This window comes from Cynocephalus volans, chromosome 3 (genome assembly GCF_027409185.1).
Source record: "Cynocephalus volans isolate mCynVol1 chromosome 3, mCynVol1.pri, whole genome shotgun sequence".
Lineage (NCBI taxonomy): Eukaryota > Metazoa > Chordata > Mammalia > Dermoptera > Cynocephalidae > Cynocephalus > Cynocephalus volans.
This window is the reverse complement of record NC_084462.1, coordinates 20944126-20963397: the sequence shown is the minus strand read 5'-3', so window position 1 is coordinate 20963397 and position 19272 is coordinate 20944126. Positions and strand designations below refer to the sequence as shown.

Genomic DNA, 19272 nt, shown 5'->3' with positions numbered 1-19272 from the left:
TATCTAAAGTCCACTTCTCAACTGCATAATTACTACAAAAGCGTGACTCTGTATCAGTTAGAATGTTGTCACTTATTAGTAAAGGAGCATCCTAAGTCAACTGGCTTAAAAATAAGTTTTAGTCTCTCACAAAAGAAAGAGATGGAGTGGACACACAGATGGCTGGCTCAGTGGCTCAAAGATGTCACCTAGGTCCCATATTCTTCCAATCGGTCTGCTCACTGTTGAAAAATGTTACCATGTCCAGACAAAGTAATGTCCATCAAAAGATTCCACTTCACTTTGCTTGATTCCTTGAACCTTTGAGAAACCTTTTCCAGAAATAACCTGTTAGATATCTCCTTCATTTACCTGTCTAGAATTGGGTCCTACGACACTGTAAACCAACTGCTGGCAATAAGAAAGGGATTATCATTATTGATTTAAACTAATCAGGATTATCTCCCATCCTGTGAGGAGGAATGGATGCCCAAACTCTGCCAGCAAAGAATAAGAAGGGAGTGACTAGGGGAGGCACTCAACAATGTCTGCCACAAATTCTTACTAATGTGCACTTCATTCATTCAGTAATGGGAAAGATCAGAGCACAGTGTTTAAAAACACTACCAGAACAAATAAAAATAGTTAAGTCCTATGTTACAAAGCACTTGTGCTCTGCACACTTACACTTATGTAAGCATCCAAATAAAAATAGTAGATGAAAAACAGATAAAAATAGGACTTTTTAAATCTATGCAGAGTTTTCCAGCTATTTTATACACAGATTTTGAATCTTTTTTGTGACTCAGATACAATTGAAAACGTTATTTAAAACACTGGCTTCTTTATGAATGATATAGTTCATTAACAATGATCAAATGCATTTACAAATGCCAGGGAAAAGTACAAGTAAAAGTATACCTTACACCTATCAAACATTATTTCAATGACAATTCATATTAAGATATTAACATGGTAGTACTATTTATAATTGATAATCTTACCATATGTGTTACAAATTTTTCCAATAGGGATACAATGCTTTTCAAACATGAATCAAACAGAACATAAAATTCATGTAATGTAACATACTAAAAAACAAACTAACAACCCCCCCACCGCCCCAAATAAGTCTTATATCCCTTGGAACTGCTTATATGAGTTTCATGTTACTGACTTAATTAGCTATCCTGATAATTTTATAGCTTCTATTTACACAAGGATTATGTTTATAAACAGATTTTTTTTTAACAAAATGTTTCATATGGTATCAGAAATGTATCTTTTAGAATTAATTTCCAAAGAAGTATGTTTCCCACAGTCCTTAAATTGACATATTTCCTCTTGGTATGAATTCCCTGATATGTAAAACCATCTGAATCCACGGTGAAACATAGATACATTCTAAGTATTTGTAAGTTTTTACTCCTGTATAGTCTAGTATCTAATGAATCATGTGGTCTTGTTATAACTGTGGTTTCCACTCTGAATTTTCAGATTATGAGTCTACTGCACAAGGGCTTGTCCACACTCACCTGTGGTAGCTCTCTGACATACAATAGCATTTGACTTCGGGTAGGAGGTTCTTTTATTTATTATACTAAAAGGGTTCTCTGACATAAGATGAGGTCTGACTTCAGAGAAGCCTTCCCACATCAATTACGTTCATATTCCCTCTCCTATGAATTCTTTGATGGCTATTGAAGGCTGATTTGTGGTAAAATTTTTTCCCACATTCAGTACATTCATAGGGTTTTTCTCCTGAATGAGTTCTATAATGTACAGTGAGGTATGACATCCGAGAGAAGGCTTTTCCACATTCATTACATTCAAAGGGTTTCTCTCCTGAATGAATTCGGTGATGTATAGTGAGATATGACATCTGAGAGAAGCATTTCCCACATTCGTAGCATTCATAGGCTTTCTCTCCTGTGTGTGTCCTCTGATGTCTATTAAGGGCTGAATTCTGGCAGAAGGTTTTCCCACATTCACTACATTCATAGGGTTTCTCTCCTGAATGAATTCTATGATGTATAGTGAGGTATGACATCTGAGAGAAGAATTTTCCACATATGTAACATTCATAGGGCTTTTCTCCTTTATGTATTCTCCGATGTCGACAAAGGGCTGAATTCTGGTAGAAGGTTTTTCCGCATTCACTACATTCATAGGGTTTCACTCCTGAATGAGTTCTATGATGTATAGTGAGGTATGACAACTGGGAGAATAATTTTCCACATTCATTACATTCATAAGGCTTCTCTCCTGTGTGTACTCTCTGGTGTCTCATAAGGGCTGAATTCAGGTAGAAAGTTTTCCCACATTCAGTACATTCATAGGGCTTCTCTCCTGAATGTGTTCTATAATGTACAGTGAGATATGATAACCGAGAGAAGAATTTTCCACATTCATTACATTCATAGGGTTTCTCTCCTGTGTGTGTCCTCAGGTGGGTAGTGAGAGTAGACTTGCGACAGAAGCATTTCCCACATTCACTACACTTATAGAGTTTCACGCCTGTGTGAATTTTCTGATGGTCATTAAGTGCTGACTTCTGAGAGAAGGTCTTCCCGCAGTCATGACAAACATAAGGTCTTTCTCCTGAATGTGTTCTCTGGTGTTGTGTGAGGTGTGTCTTCTGGCAAAAAGATTTTCCACAATAATTACATTCATAGGGCTTTTCTCCTGAGTGAGTTCTCTGATGTTGAATGAGGTGTAACTTCTGGTAGAAGTTTTTCCCACATTCATTACATTCATAGGGCTTTTCCCCTGTGTGTGTTCTCAGATGTACAGTGAGGGTTCCCTTCTGGCAGAAGGATTTCCCACACTGAGTACATGCATAAGGTTTCTCTCCTGTGTGAGTCCTCTGATGTATAATGAATTTTGACTTTTTACAGAAGGATTTCCCACATTCCCTGCATTCATAGGCTTTCATTTCCATATGAGATCTCTGATGTACACTGAGATTTGACATTTGGAGAAAGGCTATTTCAGATTCATTCCAGTTATAGGGCTTCTCTTCCATGTGATTAACAAAAACTGTGTCCTTTTGGAAGGCTTTTTGGCATTCAATATATTCAAAGGGTTTTTCCAAAATATGAATTTTCTGATAAATACTTTCTTCATTTAAAGTATAAGGCTCCCCATTTTGATTAAATTCATAAGATTTATCTTCTGGGTGAGTTTTTTCAAGCTTAATATGGAGAAGTGATTTCCCACATCCACTACATTCATCAGGTTTCATTCTTGCATAGCTTCCATCACTACTAATATATTCTGAAATAGATGTTAAACTCTTTTCACATGAGTTGCACAGGCTACTCTTACAGGCTATTTTTCTTGAAGGAACAGGGTTCACTTCTACCTTAAAAGTTTTACCAGGAATATTACCTCTCTGTTCAGTCAGAGTCTTGTTGATGAACACAGGTTGCCTTGACTGTTTAACTTCATCTTCTTGAACTCTCACTATTAAGTCATCAGTTTGCCAGACATCATCTACAAAGAGACAGAATTACCCAACTTTCATACATCTTCCTATATAAGACTTTGACTGAGACTTGTACACAAGCATCTCACTATGGGTAGATGCTTCATGGACAGATGGAAATAATTCAAAGTGTAAGTGTACTTTCCCTTTTATTATTTTGGTTTGAAACACACACACACACCCCTCCTGGGGTCAGGAAAGGGGAAATGAACTGATGAAAACACAAGCACCTTCAATTTTTGATACTTTAAGTATTTTTTTTACCAAAAGTGGGTATAGAGGATAAAATATAAACACAGAGCAATGATCAGTAGACAAAGAACGTTAGATGAACAACTGACAAAGGAGATATGACAGGGCTTAGAGCAAATGGAGTAAACCAACAAGATGACAAGGAATGCTGCTGGACAAGGCAGGTCATAAGATACATCCAAGAAGGAATTCGTTTTGAACGAGGCACATTTGCACTTTACATCATATCAATTCATATCAAGTTGGGAGAGACAGGTTACAATTGAAGGCACTACCACCTTTTACTAAGACTTTTGTGGTAGTATTTTCACTAGTCTATATCCTTCCAAAATATTTTGACTTTATTCCCATTCCACAGAGTAGTGCCAAATAAACTTACATCTAAATTTCCTCATGTTTAGAGGAAGAGCCCAATCACTAGGGCTCTAACTCTATGACTCTGTAATTCTGTTTCACTTGGAAGGAGAGTCTCGGAAGATGTCTAAGAGGAAGTATAAAATAGTCCACAGAACATGCCTTCCTTTAAAAAATTTTAGGTTTCTTAAATATTTTAATGCTATGATTGATTGGTTGATTTTTTTACTTTAGTTTTTTTTTTTTTGGCAGCTGGCCTGTATGGGGATCTGAACCCTTGACATAGGTGTTATAACATGACGCTTTAACCATCTAAGCTAACCATCAGCCCCCTAATGCTATGATTTAATACTGAGCTCATTCCATGAAATTATACTTGATCCTATTTGGAAAATATAGCATGAAATCTGATGAGGTAACCTAGAGCAAGCTACTTAACAGCCCTCTGCAGTCGGTGTCCTCCACCTGTCAAGTGGAGATGATGGCATCTACCTCTGAGGGCTGCTGTGGGATGACAGGAGTTAACACATATGAAGTACTCAGAACAGCATTTGGCACAAAGCACATGCTCAGTAAGTTCAGAAGTTATTTTTCCCATTTTCAATCTCCTCACAATTTCCTTAAACCAGTCCTGTCCCTGACATACTACCATCGCTTAATCCTGAATGACGGTGTTTCCACACTCCTGAGTCTCATTTAGTGTACAAACCTTAAGAATCAGATCCCACAACCTGTTTCTAAAATAGTGACTTTCATTTCTGCTTATCTTAGAAATTTTTTGATGACTTGCTATCATCTATGGGAAGTGAAACGATATCAACCTTACCTCCAAAACCTATAGCTTCCCTGAATCCACTGCCAAAATATCCACAGATAAAATGGAAAAATAACCTGATCAAGAATACTTTTCACCACCTGGATTCACAATATGATTCTAAGCTAAGATGACAGTTGTGTACTAAAAATATTGTGTTCCAAGAAAACCAAGCTATTTGTTGGACAAGGAGGGTCATAAGATATATCCAATTAGGAATTTGTTTTGGGGGCAGTGGATGAGCACTTACACCTCATCTTGTACTATCAAGTTGGAAGAGATGGACCACGATCTAAGGCATCACTGCCTCGTGCTAAGACTGCAGCAGTACCCAATGAACACCCAGCACATTTTCACCCACAAGCCTCTTCCCCATTGTGTCACTCAGTTTGCTTCTTTCTTCATCTATTCAATACCTATCTTTAAAGGAGGTTTCCATGCTTTATAAAAAATACCTCTCAAATCCTTTCTTGTTTCAATTAACCCCATTTCTCCGTGAAGCTGAAAATAATTACTGTCCATATAACCACTTTACCAGAAAGTAATTTAGCCTTGCATTGGAACATCAACACTCTGTGTAAGATGCTGAGTTTTAAGTTACTTCATGCAGCTCTGTTCTCTTTTCTTAACCATAAGGTTAAAGGTTATGGTTAAGAAAAGTACCTCCTAGAAAGTATGACTATATTTCCTTTGAATCCCTAAACAGAAATCAGAAGTTGTTCTTAGTCTGAATCATATGGGTATTTTTCTAGTACTTGCAAAATATATGGGGATATGACTCAGGAATGCATACTTAAAAATAACTGTCTATACATTGTTTCTGAATGGATGGACAAGAAAGTTCTTTAACCTATCTGGTTCCTCAGATCAAAGAAATAAATGTCTACTCTATGTTACATACTACATTGAAGGAGGAGAACATGCCCTTTTCTTTATACAATTATAATCCAAGGGAGCAAAAAAGCAAAAGCAAAATATGTATACTATCAAATAACACAGTACTTGATCAGACTAACTTTTTTTAAGGTATCACCATTAGATGGACTTGAAGTTGAGAGAAGGAAGAGAATGGAGCAATAACAAGAATCACAAAGGAAAAACTTTAAGGAGGGGTTGAAAATTTGAGCTCAGACTTAAAAAGAGTATTATCTGGAGAAGTAAAGCACACCACGATGACATGTAAGGCTGCAGGGACAATAATCTCACAAAGAGAAGATGTTAGTAGTGAAGACCAAATGGAGTTTAGTGATTTCTGGAAAACAATAGGAAATTAGTTTTTCCAGGCAATACAAGGACCAATATTGTGGTGATCCTTAAAGGACAAGGAATTTAAATTCCCTTTAGGAAGTAATAGTGAACAGCTATAGACTTATTTTATGAGGCTAGTGATAAGATCTGAAATTCATAGTAATCCAGGCATGACAGAATCTAGACCTTATTCATGTTAAGTCAAATGAAACAATATATAGAGGATAAATTAGGACATCTCACATAGGACAAAAACCAGTAATCCTGGGCTGATCAGTAATCCTGATGAGAAGTAGATATTTTCAGTGATTCCATTGGGGCCACTACGGGAAAAGAGAATAGTATAATTTAGTGATAAAGGGAGGTGAGAAAGGTGATTGTAATTTGGAAGAGTCCATGATCACTTTTTGGACATGGTGAGAACGAGAGAAGCACAGTGCTGCTATCACAGAAAATATAGGACCAGAGCACAGGCTGCGCAAGGGGGGTGTGAGCAGCATGAAAACAGACAAAAGCCCTACAGACTTGAGACTGGAGGAGCCAGGAACTCATGAAACAAGGAAATCACAGCAGGTAGAAACAGATCCTTTAGAGACATTTCTAGAGGGGGGAGAAGAATAAATAAAACTTCATTTAGGTATATGATATTTATTGTGCACCTGCTATGACAGGATATTATTATTCAAGACCTTGGGAATAGAACAGTAAATAAGAGACAAGATGAAAACAAGCACCTAGGAAAAGAAGGAGACTCAGTTACTGTTGTCACCAAACTTAAGGAGGGCTAGATTTCAGGGATGATCAGCACTGTCCAAGGAAACACTGTCCAAGGAAGCACATGAGAATGAAGGTGAATGGAATCCATCAGCTTAGGCATGGGATGGAGATCTTGGAATCTGACCTCAAAGAGAAATAAAAAGTAGAACTGGGAATAAAAATAAGTCTGAGGTATTTCACAGTAAAGAAGTAGAATAAAAGTGGAAGATACTAAGAACAAAAGAGTCACATAAATTATTTTTTAATGATAGAATGCCTAAAAATAAGAGGAATCTATGATAATGGGTTACTGAAAATGCTAGAAGAGTGAGCAAAGACCCAAGTTTTAAGAGGAAGAAGGAAGTGACTGGAATCTGATTCTGGGTAGTGGTAAGCATGGCAAAGCTCTATGAACATATATTTTTGTGGGACAGGAAGAAGTCTTTGGGAGTGTGATTCAGGTACCTAAAGCATGGACGCAACTATCTTTAGTGACTCCTGAAAGTTTAGGACCATTAAAAAAATCCCTGGGAAAACACTCCCAAGTTACCAATCTCCTCACTGCCTCCACTAACACACCTGGATAGCTCTGAAGTAGGAATTCTCCTTCTACTATCCATGGTTCTTCTCCTTGTTCCAACTTGATGATAACATCCGGTTTGATAATGTGATACCCTGTTAATGAGAAATGAAAGAGAACTTGAGCCCGGTGGCTTGGCTTCAGGGTCTCTGTCACATGGTGGACAGCTGTTGTATGAGCTGCACAACAAAAGTGCCATTTGCGCTTTATCAAAATTAGAACCTTTCACTGGGGAGGTCTAGACCAAAATGCCCTGCCTGGTGCCCAAAACAGATTACTCACATTTGTCCCATCGAATTTAAAGTTAAAGTCATTAAATTTAAGAGAAATCCCATATATTTTAGGAACTGAGAAAGCAAGCTATCCTCACCCACGGAAACTAGATTGCTGTAGTTCTCCAGCATCACATCCCTGTATGTTATCTTCTGCTCAGGATTCAGCTGCTGCCACTCCTCCTGGGTGAAGTCCACAGCCACGTCCTTGAATGACACTGGGCCCTGTAATGGCACCGTGATCGGAATTGGGTGACAAGGGAAAAGGCATAGGGGGACAAAATCTTACCAAGCTTACTGGTAAAGTTAACTATGAACATTGTGTACCTTATTTAATGTTACAGATTGTGGAAAACAACATATCAGAAATACATTGACATGGTATTTATTCAGCATACATTAAAATAACATACTGGGCTTGTACAGTGAGCAAGGAACAATTCTAGCTGCTGGGGACGCTAAGACCAGCAGGCACAGCTCCTGCCCCCAAGGAGCACAGACCTGAGGGACACTAATGGAATCCCAGGATGCACTCTACCCCTTTGAACATTTCATTTTGCTTCCAAATGTGGGTTCTCCTCTTACCTCCCTGGCCACTCATTCTCTCTCCTTTGCTGCCTCCTCCTTTCTTCCAAGTCATCCTGAAGCTGGAGAGCACCATGGCTCAGTCTTTGGTCTTTTTCTCTTTGCTACCTGCACTTGCTGCTTTGACGGTAAGCCTGCCTGGCTTCATGGCTCATCTAATTACTGTCTATATACAAACATTTCCCAAATTTACATCACCAGCCCAGACCTCTCTCCTGAACCGCAGATCTCAAATTCAACATGCCTTTAATTCAATCTCTGTTACTGTCCAAACCTATAGCCTACTGGAACCAATCTGCAATATTTGCTACAATTACTAAAGCAACCAACCAGCAAGCCAGGCAACATCGATTTTCATTTTGTATATTGCAAGGATAAGCCTACAGCAGGTCTAACCGTGGCCTGCCCCATATATTTATTGTAATAGTTTGGCTTGGTTGGCCCCAAATCTCAGCTGGGAACCCTGAATTCCTTTTCTTCGCATTTACACATTTCAGGAGAGGAGAAGCACATTCCTCAGGAGGGGCAGATAGCTTACATGGAAAACCTGGACACTGTTAAAACCATATCTTTAAATGTGTATCTTTTCAATAAACTGTCCCATTCACAAATATACCAGCCATCATAACTGTTTCTTTCAATATCATCACACGTAAAATAAAGATAATAATGGAACCTATCCCATAATATAATACCAGTATTAAATGGGCTAATCCATAGAGAGCACATAACATAGTTTTTTGGAAATAAAACACACTTGTCAATGATAGCTAATGTTACTGTTGACTATGTACTGTGTATCTTATCACTTTCCAAATTAGAACAGAAAATTAACCATAAAACATGTAAGTTTAAAGAACTAAAGGTAATGTGGCTGTTAAGCTTTAGGCAATCGCCAAGAAAGGATTACAAAACAGTATTTGTGTGTTAAAAACAAAAAGGTTCATATGATTTCAACAAAACATGGAAGAAGGAGTGGTGTGGAATGTGGGGAAGGAAAGGCCACGTCATGCTCAGGGGCCATGGGAGACAATGACAAACTCTTGACATTGACTGAACATTTTAAGTTTTCTATGCAGCATACAGGATGGGTCCTGCTGGTAGGAACCCCTGAGATGCTGCGCTGTTCTCTCCCAGCTCCAGGTGCTGGGATGTCCTGGTACTGGGCCTGGCTGGCCTGGGAAGGCTGGGCATGATCAGTGTCTCACTCTGGTGGGACACATGGCAGTGCAACAAGTGATTCTCAGCCAGACAGACTGATCTATGCACAGAACTGCCCCAACAGGCGATGACACTGTTTCAGAAAGCAAGTCAGGTTTCCAGGAGCTCTGCCCACACCACATCCAGTCACCACCAGCCATGACTATGGCTGCCCTGATGAGGATGGGGGAGTCCAGAAGTTCCCACATCGCATCACTCTGCCTTGCTGAGAAACAACTTATTAATTTTTTAGAAAAGTAAGCCTGATTTCATTTACTTGAGCAATATCGTCCCCGTTTCAATTGTTCACCCGACATTTGTCAATACAGTCATTGTACAATGGGTAAAAACAGGCACAAGACCTTCAAATCACTCATAAGAGGTGAAACGTGAAGAAGAAAGTCATCAATTCAGGAAAATTCATCAAAAGAAAGCAAACAAATAAGAATGTATTAGAAATAAAAACACAGTAAGATAAAAGTAACGAGACCATATATATCTATGACTACAATAAGTGTGAATTGACAAAATCTCTATTTCAAACGAGTCACTCTTATGTTAAAAACATCCCATGGACATGCTCCTTGTCAAAAACATACTTGGAAATAAACATAACATTTCACTTGCACTTCTATTCTATAGATCTTATATAATGTATTTGTTTTTATTTAAGTCTTTCCCATTAAGGGATTCTAAGTGATCTTCTTAAAATGGAATATTTCATTCTTTTTAGAACCCCAGTACATAGGAGAGTGTTCATATTGAATGAATAAATGGAAGACTACTTCATAAACAATGCTAACTAAAGGGAAGGAAGATTATTTGGGGTCAAAAAAGTCAATCACTTAAGTTCCTGTATATTAAAAGTTGTCACCAAATACAGGAGAGTGAGGAAGCAGAACAGGAAGAAACAGTCTGACTTTAATGTCTAAACAGACTAATGTGCACATTATTCTAACTTGCTGGTTTTGCACTTCTAATTTCACAAAACGTACAGTTTGTGGGGTTTCTGTTATTACTTATAACTTTGCCTTATGAGGAAAAAATAGTACATTATGGAAAAATATAGTTTTTCTTATTTGTAATGCACATAAAATACATGCACTGTGGCTGCTTGAAAACAGCATTCTCAGGAATGTTCCAAACTGATTTTTCATTTGGTGATGAGTTTAAGTAGCTGACTCAAGTTTAGTTTCATGCATGAAGGGAGGAGGAAATTGCATGGTTCTTCCTCTGGCTCAAAACAAGAAGTTTTACAAATGATTACTTTGATAAAATGGGTTGCAGAAAACCTTGTTAACTAGTTCTGAACACAACCAATCAGAACTACAGATATTTAGGGAGTTTAGGTTATTTTCACAAGACAAGGGAACCCATGACATGTGTGTCTTAAAAGACCACTCAGTAGAGATAATATTACAAAGACAGTTGTGTGGAATATACTATAAAGCAAATGTACTTCACAGGGCCTAGTTTTCCAAAGCCTTGCAGTTTCAAATATTGACCTTGCAAAGGACAGGAAATTTTCCTCAGTCTATAAAGTCTCTGGTGTAAGATAATTCTAACACAGCAAGGTTGGTGGCTCAAAGACAGAGTAGTTACTGATTGATATGTAAAGATACTGGCAAACCGCTGTAAGAAGGAATGTTTGCTAAGATCAAGCTTTTGTTGGTGGACCACTTAATTGCCTTAACAGAATGTCATCTGACTTGTCTTTACTGAATGTTACCAGCTTCTATTGTTAAACTTTAACCCCACCTATGTTCTCTTCCTGTAACTTCCTTGTTTGAAGAATAAATGCAGGAAGAAAACCCAATTTGGGGTTAATTTCCCAAGGAAGAAATGCCTCTCGCTTGAGGGTTCCGGGGAAGTTAACCACTTTGGGGCTTCTCACTGCTCAAAGAGATGGGCTTTGAGTAATCCTTTGGGGCTCCATCACCCAAGGGAAGTGGGGTGACAAATCCGTGAGGGGCTAAGCAACACAGTTGTGTAATAACAGAACTTGGATCTGGATCATATGTTTCCACACAAGCCAGAACACTGACCTTCAGAGTGAGAATGCTTTTGTGACCATCTCAATTTACCACTTTATCAGAGCTTGGTTTATGATGCAGACAGCACCTGCTCCTCTACTGCTATGGGGGGAGGGAGAATGTTCTCCTTACCTTTCTGAGATTTCTTTCATGAGTGGCTAGGGAGGATATTACCATCAAGGTTAAGCGCTGGCATTCCATTAGTAAAAACTGAGAGAAAAAGCATATTTCTCAGAGTATTATAATATGAAAAAAACCCAAGAAGACTTTAACAAAAGGGCTCTGTATGCTACAACATGCCTCTGCATGTCAGCAATCTCACATGCATCAGTGGGAACTAAATGACAGTGAGAGCCTGAGGAGGCCAAAAGACTGCAATCCAAGCGTCCTCTACCCAGCCTACAAGAGTCCTCTTGCGCATCAGGAAAAAAAAGACATCTCAGATATGCAAAGACTCAAGAGGCTCATTGAGTCAGTATACCAACTACATGGCCTATCCAGGGAAAATAACTGCTACAGTACTCCAGAGACGGGAGGGGAAAATTAAGAATCCTACAGAAGTGAACGAACCACAAGGCAAACTAAGTCCTTCAACTCGCAGCCCCTGACATTATCCATTTAAGAAGGTGAACTTGAGAACTGTCCGGAGAGGGTGTTCTTGAACTAGGAAGCCCATCAGCGCAAACTTTATCATTTTGAAAAATTTAAAAAATACAAACAAAAACATCTCATTCCTCAAAATAAAACTGTTAAAGAATTATATAGCAATGCTGGAAAATAACGTAAAAAGACAAATCGGCTTGGAAGAAAATGTTTACTAACGTGACCAAAACAGGAAAAACTTATAAACATTTAAGAGGACTTACAAGTCAGCAAGAAAAAACAAAACAACATCATGATAGAAAGAGTGGCATGGACATGAAAAGGCATTTCACATAAACACAGAATTGGGCCAAACTGAAAAAGCTATATACTGTATAGTTCTAACTATATGACATTCTGGAAAAGGCAAAAATACAGACACAGTAAAAAGATCAGTGATAGCCAGGAGCTGGGGGTGGGGGAAAGGGAGGGACGAACAGGCAGAGCAGAGAGAGCTTTTAAGGCATGAAACAACTCTGTATGATAATGCCATGGCAGATATGTGTTATTATACATTTGTCAAAACCCAAACTGTACAACATAAGGAATGAATCCTAATGTAACTATGGATATTAGGTAACGATAATGTATTAATATTGGTTCATCAATTGTAGCAAATGTACCAAACTGATGTAAGATGTTAGTAACTGCGGAAACTGAGAGGAGGCATATATGGGAAGTGTCCGTACTATCTGCTCAATTTTTCTGTAAACCAAAAACAGTTCTAAAAAATAGTCTATTAATTGCTAAAAAAAAAAAAGAGAGAAAGAAATGGCTTCTAAATACGTAAAAATATACTTGCTGTCACTCATGATTAAGAAAAAACTCAAGCCCACTCACATGCCGTGGGCCCTGGATCAGCTAGAACACCCCAAGTCACATTCCTTTTCTGTCTGGCATCTTGGCTAGAAACTCTTGAGTCTCTGTGACTCACTCCCCCCTGTGTATATCATACTTTTCACACTGCCAGTCTCCATTTATCACATCTTTTTAACAGATGATTCACTTTCCCAATTAAAAGATCTCAAATTCTCTGCAGGAAGAAACCAAAACTCAGCACAGCACTGGTGGCTCTTCGGTCAATCTCAGTATTTCTCTCCATTCACATCTCACACCGTCCCTTAACAGGAAGCCCAAATTCTAAGGAGGCAAAGATCTTACCAGTCCTTCAGGAGCCTTCCTCAGACCCCCTCATGCTGTTTTCTTGGGTGTTTTACCAACCTCTCCAACTGCTCAGATCCTAATCACTCCAGGGCTGTCACAAACTATGTCACCTGATCTCCACCTTTCCTGTCACTGAATGACTAAGTCATGATACTTTGACAATATGCTTAAAACCAGACTTCTGCTTTGTCACCATTTCAAAGCTTCCCATGTACTGACTAGAAAGATTCTCATTTTCTCCCATAATCACTTCTATGAATCACCTCCTCCAAGGAGAATAAGCTCCTTAAGGGGAAGAAGTACCTCTTAAAATCATGTCCCCAAACCTGAAGACATGGTGCTCATGTTTAAGGGAAAAAGACAAAATACTAGATGATAAAAGTCCAAAAAGCAAAGAGCCAAGCTTCCTCTGGGAATCCTTCGATCAACAGAACAGAAAAGTCCCCGGGGGTAAAACGACTGGTCTCCAATCACTTTCAGCTGAAAAGCACCCATGTAATTACATAAGCACCCAAGAGTAAATTACAACCACAATGTAGGAAATGCAATGGTTACTTCAGACAAGAGAAGGCACAGTCCTCCCAACTGGCCGAGCTGTGCTTGCTGATCGTCAGGATGGAGCTGGGCTCTCCCTATACCCCAGCCTTGCCCCTCACTCTCAGCTGATGAGCTTTTTCCCTGAGAAAAGACAAGCAAGCAGGAATGCCACCTGTTCTACCCACCTCTCCAAGCACCTACTGGTATATCTCCAAACCAAGTCTGCGTCCCTGTTCCAGTCCGCTCTCACTGACTCAAGGATCCCCTCCAGCCATTCCCCACTCTCCCACATGCACCAACAATTTTTCATTCTCGACTGGATTATCCCCACTGTCATTTCTCCCATCAGAACAAAAAATCCTCTCAACCTCAATTCTCACTCCAGCTACTGTCCACTTCTTTTTCCCCTTTAGGGCAAAATTTCTCAAAAAAGTTAGGAATAAACCAAATCCAATTTTTCTACCTCTCTCTCCTAAGCCTTTCCAATCAGGATTTACCCTACAAATCCAGCTAAACTAATCCTCAAGGAGTCACATAACCTCCCCAGGGCTAAATCCCATGGCTACTTTTCAGTCCTCATTGGGCTTGACTGTTAACAGAATGTGATATAGCTGATTACCCCCTGATCACCTCCTCCTCAAACCTTTTCCTTCCCTTTGCTTCTGCAACTTTACATTCCCAGTTCTTGCTCTTGCCTTACCAGCAGTCCCTTCCCGGTTCCTCCTTCTCTAGCCAACTCTGCAGGGCTCTGGCCCTTGTCCACATCCTGACATGGCTTTCAACGCTGACTCCCCAAATCCCCAATACACACACATCAGCCTACTTGATGTCGCCACTTCACCTCATATTAGCAGCCCAAATTTAAAACATCTAAAACCTAATTCTGGCATTTTCTCAGACTTGCTTTTCCCACAATCTTCCTCATCCAGGTTTAATGGCAACCTTATTTTCCTAGTCAGAGAGCCACTAAAGTGCTTTCTACACGGAGACAGCATGATATTTTTTAGGAGAAATATTCAAAGTGGAAAATACACTTGAACTAGGAGGAAAAGCAGCAAAGAGAGGAAGTTTCTGCAATAGCCCAGACACTAAAATAAGTTATTTTAATGGTAGTAGGGATAAGGGGAAAGGAAAAAAAAAAATCATTTAGAATATAACATTAACAAACTTGAACAATCGCATGTGGTAAGAGAATGGAAAAGGAGTTTAGAGTGAATTCCATTTTTCAACAAGGAACCCAGAGACAACAGGGGAGTTGCAAATAATTATTTTAGAATCTACTGCATCTATTAACTTGAGGTATCCCTTAGACATATTCCATGGAGATGCTCAGCCAGTGGCTAGACAGAGGCATGTAGGAAAACCAACACAGAGCTAGTTGATGGTTAAAAGCACAGGAGGGTGAGATCAGACAGGTATGAGTCATGAGCCAAGGGTATAAGAACACATGAAGAAGGCAGAAAAAAAATCATCAAATTCAGGAAGAGGGCAAGGAGAGAGGTGTCACAGAAATTGACAGAGGACATTCTGCAGAGTGGCAGGCAAGGACTGGCAAATGTCTCCTGGGTGTGTACATTAAATCATTGGCAACCTTTACCAGAACAGGTTCAGGTGAGCAGCAGGAACAGAACCAAGACTGTAGGCTACAGGATATAATGGGAAAAGGAAGTAAAGGCTTCTTTGACAGAGATTTATCACTGCCCTGTCTGCTGTGCAACCCAAACAGACTAACAGAGAAAAATGTTTATGGAGACTACTTTAAGGGTGAGAAGATCATTTCTTCAGATGGTCCATGTTTTATCCGTGAATTGGGCAGTAAAAGTAATATATCAATGGGACAATGTTTCAGTCACCAGAAAAAATCATACGCCCTGAGTCTTCCTTGGGCAGCAGGCTCTCTGCTCACATGAGGGACAAGCAAGCCATGAATGTTAATTGCTTAAGGGTTGTTATCTAGGAAGGCTATTCACAATTATACTAAAGAAATCTTTAAAACCCATGAGAAAACAAGTGTTTCTGCTTATAGTCAACGTAAGTCAGGTAATGGACGGTATTTATAATTTTTTGTGATGAATGCCAAGAACATGAGACACACTTGTACTCTGGCTTCAAGAACTCTTTAAGGAACATGCTATCCACATATATGAACATGACAAAAATACTTGGTGATGATCACTACTGTTTTGTCTGAGGATATCCTTTATCTATTTCTACTTTCCCATTTTAAAGTTCAAATCCTTATTCACCTCCTCAGGTGCAATGTAAATCAAAGTAGGGAATAAACACATGAACAGAAAAACTCACCAGAGATTTATTCATTTTCTGCTGTTCTTGGAAAAATGTGGAGGACTATGAAAGCAGAGGCAGATCTGGGGAAGGAAAATGCAAGCAATGAAGCTATGAGTGATCTGGCCTGCCAAAGCAGGAATCTCCCACATAAAAACCCGCCCAGAAAGTTCCATGAAGGACACCCTATGCCTGTCCCATTAAGCTCTTCTGTGGTGAACGAATGAGTGCGATTCTCATGGTGAATGAACAGAATCCTATTAAAACAATCTGTCATCCTTAAATGTCAGATTAAAAAAAGGAATTCCGTTATACTCATCTATTTTCTTACTAACTCTCTTAACTACTTAAGATCAGAAAATCCACAAGAAGCTTTCAATAAAGATATACAGTCAGTATGGTTGAGTATTCATACAAACTTGATGGCTGCTACTCTAAAGGATCTTTTACAAAGAAATGTACTTTGACTTAACTGTAATACAATGGACAGAACACTGGCTTGGGAGTTTTGAATTCTATTAGCAATTCTACCAAAAAACTCGGTGACCTTGGACAAGTTGCCCGTCTTCTCAGGCCTAATCTCTTCCTATATAGTAACTGAGTCAGCAAGAGATAACCCTTGCAAAACTTTTCGTGCTCTGTACTCAATGATTCTACAAGGGCAGACCTGAGAGGGAAAAGCAGACACATCGACAACAGAGGTAATGTTGGACATTTACAAACACATTCAGAATCTGGGGCGGCGATAGGTGGAGGAAGGGGTGTTAGGTGCATGGAGGGAGGAGTGGAAACAAAGTCGGCAACTGAGGCCGTTGACCCCCTACTCCCCCGATAAACCTTGTCCTCACAGAGCCTCCCGTGCAGCGCCTACTCCGGTGAGGTCAGCCCATATCCTCACACCCAGCCACACGTCTTTCCTAGAGGCGATCAAAACCTCCCCTGTCCCAACTCTAATGACCTCGGCTCGCGGTGACTTCTCCCGGGCCCTGCTCACTCCGGGCCCGCAAATCCACCGCCTAACCTCCTGGGGCTCCGCAGCCTCTGCCCCACGGCTCCCGAGAGGTCCGGGCGGGGGCTGTTCTCGCAGGGGCGCTTCTGCTCCCGGGTCTCCTGTCCAACTCAAAAAGCCGTTCTGTTCCCAAGGGACCGTGTCTAGGCCTACGGGACAAATTGAGGCCAAGCGTCCCTCCCGGGGCCCAAATCTGCCTCCCTTAGGACTCACCGTCCCGTGGAGACTCGACCGGGCCGCCGAGGATGCAGACGGTGCTGGGTCCCGCAGCCCTTACGCCGCCGCCCGTCCGGCCGTCTCCTCCGGCCCCAGCACACCGGGATCCGGAACTCGCGCTCGGGAGTCCCCGCTCGAGCCTCAGCCCGACCGGCCGCGAACCCTGCTTTGCACAGCCCCGTGCCCGCCTAGGTGCCCAGGCGGCCGGTCAGCACCCTGCCCTACAGGCTCCGCAATTCTCGCCAACCGGAGGCCAAAGCCTGGGAACGAGCGCGAGCGGTGACCTGGAGACGAACGGGAAGCAGAGGGCAGTGCGGAAGCGGTGCGCATGCGTGAACACGCACACAGGACGAGGTGCACACGCGCAGGAAGGCACCGGAAGTCCGTCTTTCAGGGCCCACCACAGGTCCCGGGACAAGTACCAAGACTCTAGTTCCCATAAGTCCTCGCGCCATCAAGTTTAGGGAACATCTGTAATGTCTCTACTTCGTCTGGTAGCTAAGAATCGCTGTGCTAACAACATTGGCCACCCGGAACCACGGACTCAATTACGTATTTGTAAACAGTCCCTTTTAGGGCCAAGTAACGGGCTGCCTGATTATGCCCTGCAGCCCAAGTCCTTTGCTTGCTCTCAGACCTTCTGGGTTAGAACCGGGATTCTGACAACCAGAAGAAGAGGAAAGGACGTATCATGTTCACTTAGCTGAAATACTAGAAGTTTCACTCAAATACTAGAAAAAGATAAACACCAAGCGATGCTTTCCAAGGAATACGATAAATATTCAGCGATGCTTGCCAAAAAGTGTAGCTTTTACAACTTGTGCGTAAAAAGTGGAAAAATCAGAAAATACACACGCAAATCGAAAGAACATAAATACTTGTGATCTTACCTCTCAAAGACGATTATGTTTACGATTAGGTAAAAATGTCAGTTTCTAAAAATGGAATCGTAAGGTGTATCATTTTAGTGAAATGTTTCTTTTCTTTTTTGGCGGCTGGCCGGTAAGGGGATCCGAACCCTTAACCTTGGTGTTATCAGCACCACGCTCTAACCAACTGAGCTAATTGACCAGCCTTAACTTTTCTTTTTGGCGGCTGCCCTGTACGGCCAATTGTTCCTTAAAAGCTGCGGGGGGAAAAATTAAAATCTCCTGCCAACCCAGAAAATCCTCTCCACAAATGCAGAAAATTTAGGAAAAAACCCCAACAGTTTTATTATCAAATAAGCATTAAACCAGACTGTGATGCCCATCACAGGCAAACCACTAATGAGATTCCAAAGAAGAATAAACCTCATCTTTTTCTATAATCCTGCAAATATAATCCATTGTAATCATGTTCTCAAGATAAAGGGTAACTAGTCCTCATGTAAAAGGATTTGACAGTACCATTTGCTATACATTCTTATATAGCTCATCCGAAATTCACCTGGTAATCGAGATGGTCATCCGTGCTAGTTAATTACTTTTATCCAAAGGAAAAATAAAACATCTCATATTGCTATGACAAGCAGGTAGTTACAGCTCAGAGTAAGGTGCCTAGGCTAAACTCCCAAGGCAACGGGGAGATAGGGACACCATCTTCTTTGAGGTTTACATTTCAAAGAGATGGCTCTCCGGCCCTTAAAAAAAAAAATTCCTGGGTTATAATGTTGTCAAGAAGCTTATCTGGCTTTACATACATATCAAAGGGACAGACGAAGTATTTATATTACAAGTTTTCTCAAGGAAATGCTCTAAAAATGGGAAATGCTCTAAAAAAGGAAATACCCAAGAAGATGGTAAAAGTAAAATAGATGTGGTACTAAAAATAATAATGCAGACTGGGGATAATGAACACAATATATTTTAACATAAAA

The 19272-nt window shown here is 40.4% G+C and overlaps 1 protein-coding gene and 1 non-coding gene across 3 annotated transcripts; both read right to left on the bottom strand.

Moving 5' to 3' along the window:
* Nucleotides 1-996: 996 nt before the first annotated feature.
* On the bottom strand, nt 997-17578 carry ZNF12 (zinc finger protein 12). Of its 2 annotated transcripts, XM_063091691.1 has the most exons (5): nt 17412-17578; nt 16208-16272; nt 7841-7967; nt 7470-7565; nt 997-3474 (listed from the first exon to the last, which is right to left on the bottom strand). In XM_063091691.1, exons 2-5 carry the CDS (start codon nt 16220-16222, stop codon nt 1616-1618), a joined length of 2097 nt encoding a protein of 698 aa, XP_062947761.1. In that variant the 5' UTR covers nt 16223-16272; nt 17412-17578; the 3' UTR covers nt 997-1615. The 2 variants fall into 2 exon arrangements, with proteins under 2 accessions (XP_062947761.1, XP_062947762.1); XM_063091692.1 differs by lacking the exon at nt 7470-7565.
* An 832-nt stretch (nt 17579-18410) lies between these two features.
* On the bottom strand, nt 18411-18489 carry TRNAI-GAU (transfer RNA isoleucine (anticodon GAU)). Its single transcript has one exon. It is a non-coding gene; the product is annotated as a tRNA-Ile (tRNA).
* Nucleotides 18490-19272: the final 783 nt, after the last annotated feature.

What these genes read in the sequence shown, in the direction of transcription:
- ZNF12 (XM_063091691.1), bottom strand. An exon ending in CAGCAATCTAGTTTCCGTGG is followed by an intron (nt 7,566 to 7,840) that starts GTGAGGATAGCT and finishes TCTCATTAACAG; the next exon opens with GGTATCACATTATCAAACCG. An exon ending in CCTACTTCAGAGCTATCCAG is followed by an intron (nt 3,475 to 7,469) that starts GTGTGTTAGTGG and finishes GTCTCTTTGTAG; the next exon opens with ATGATGTCTGGCAAACTGAT.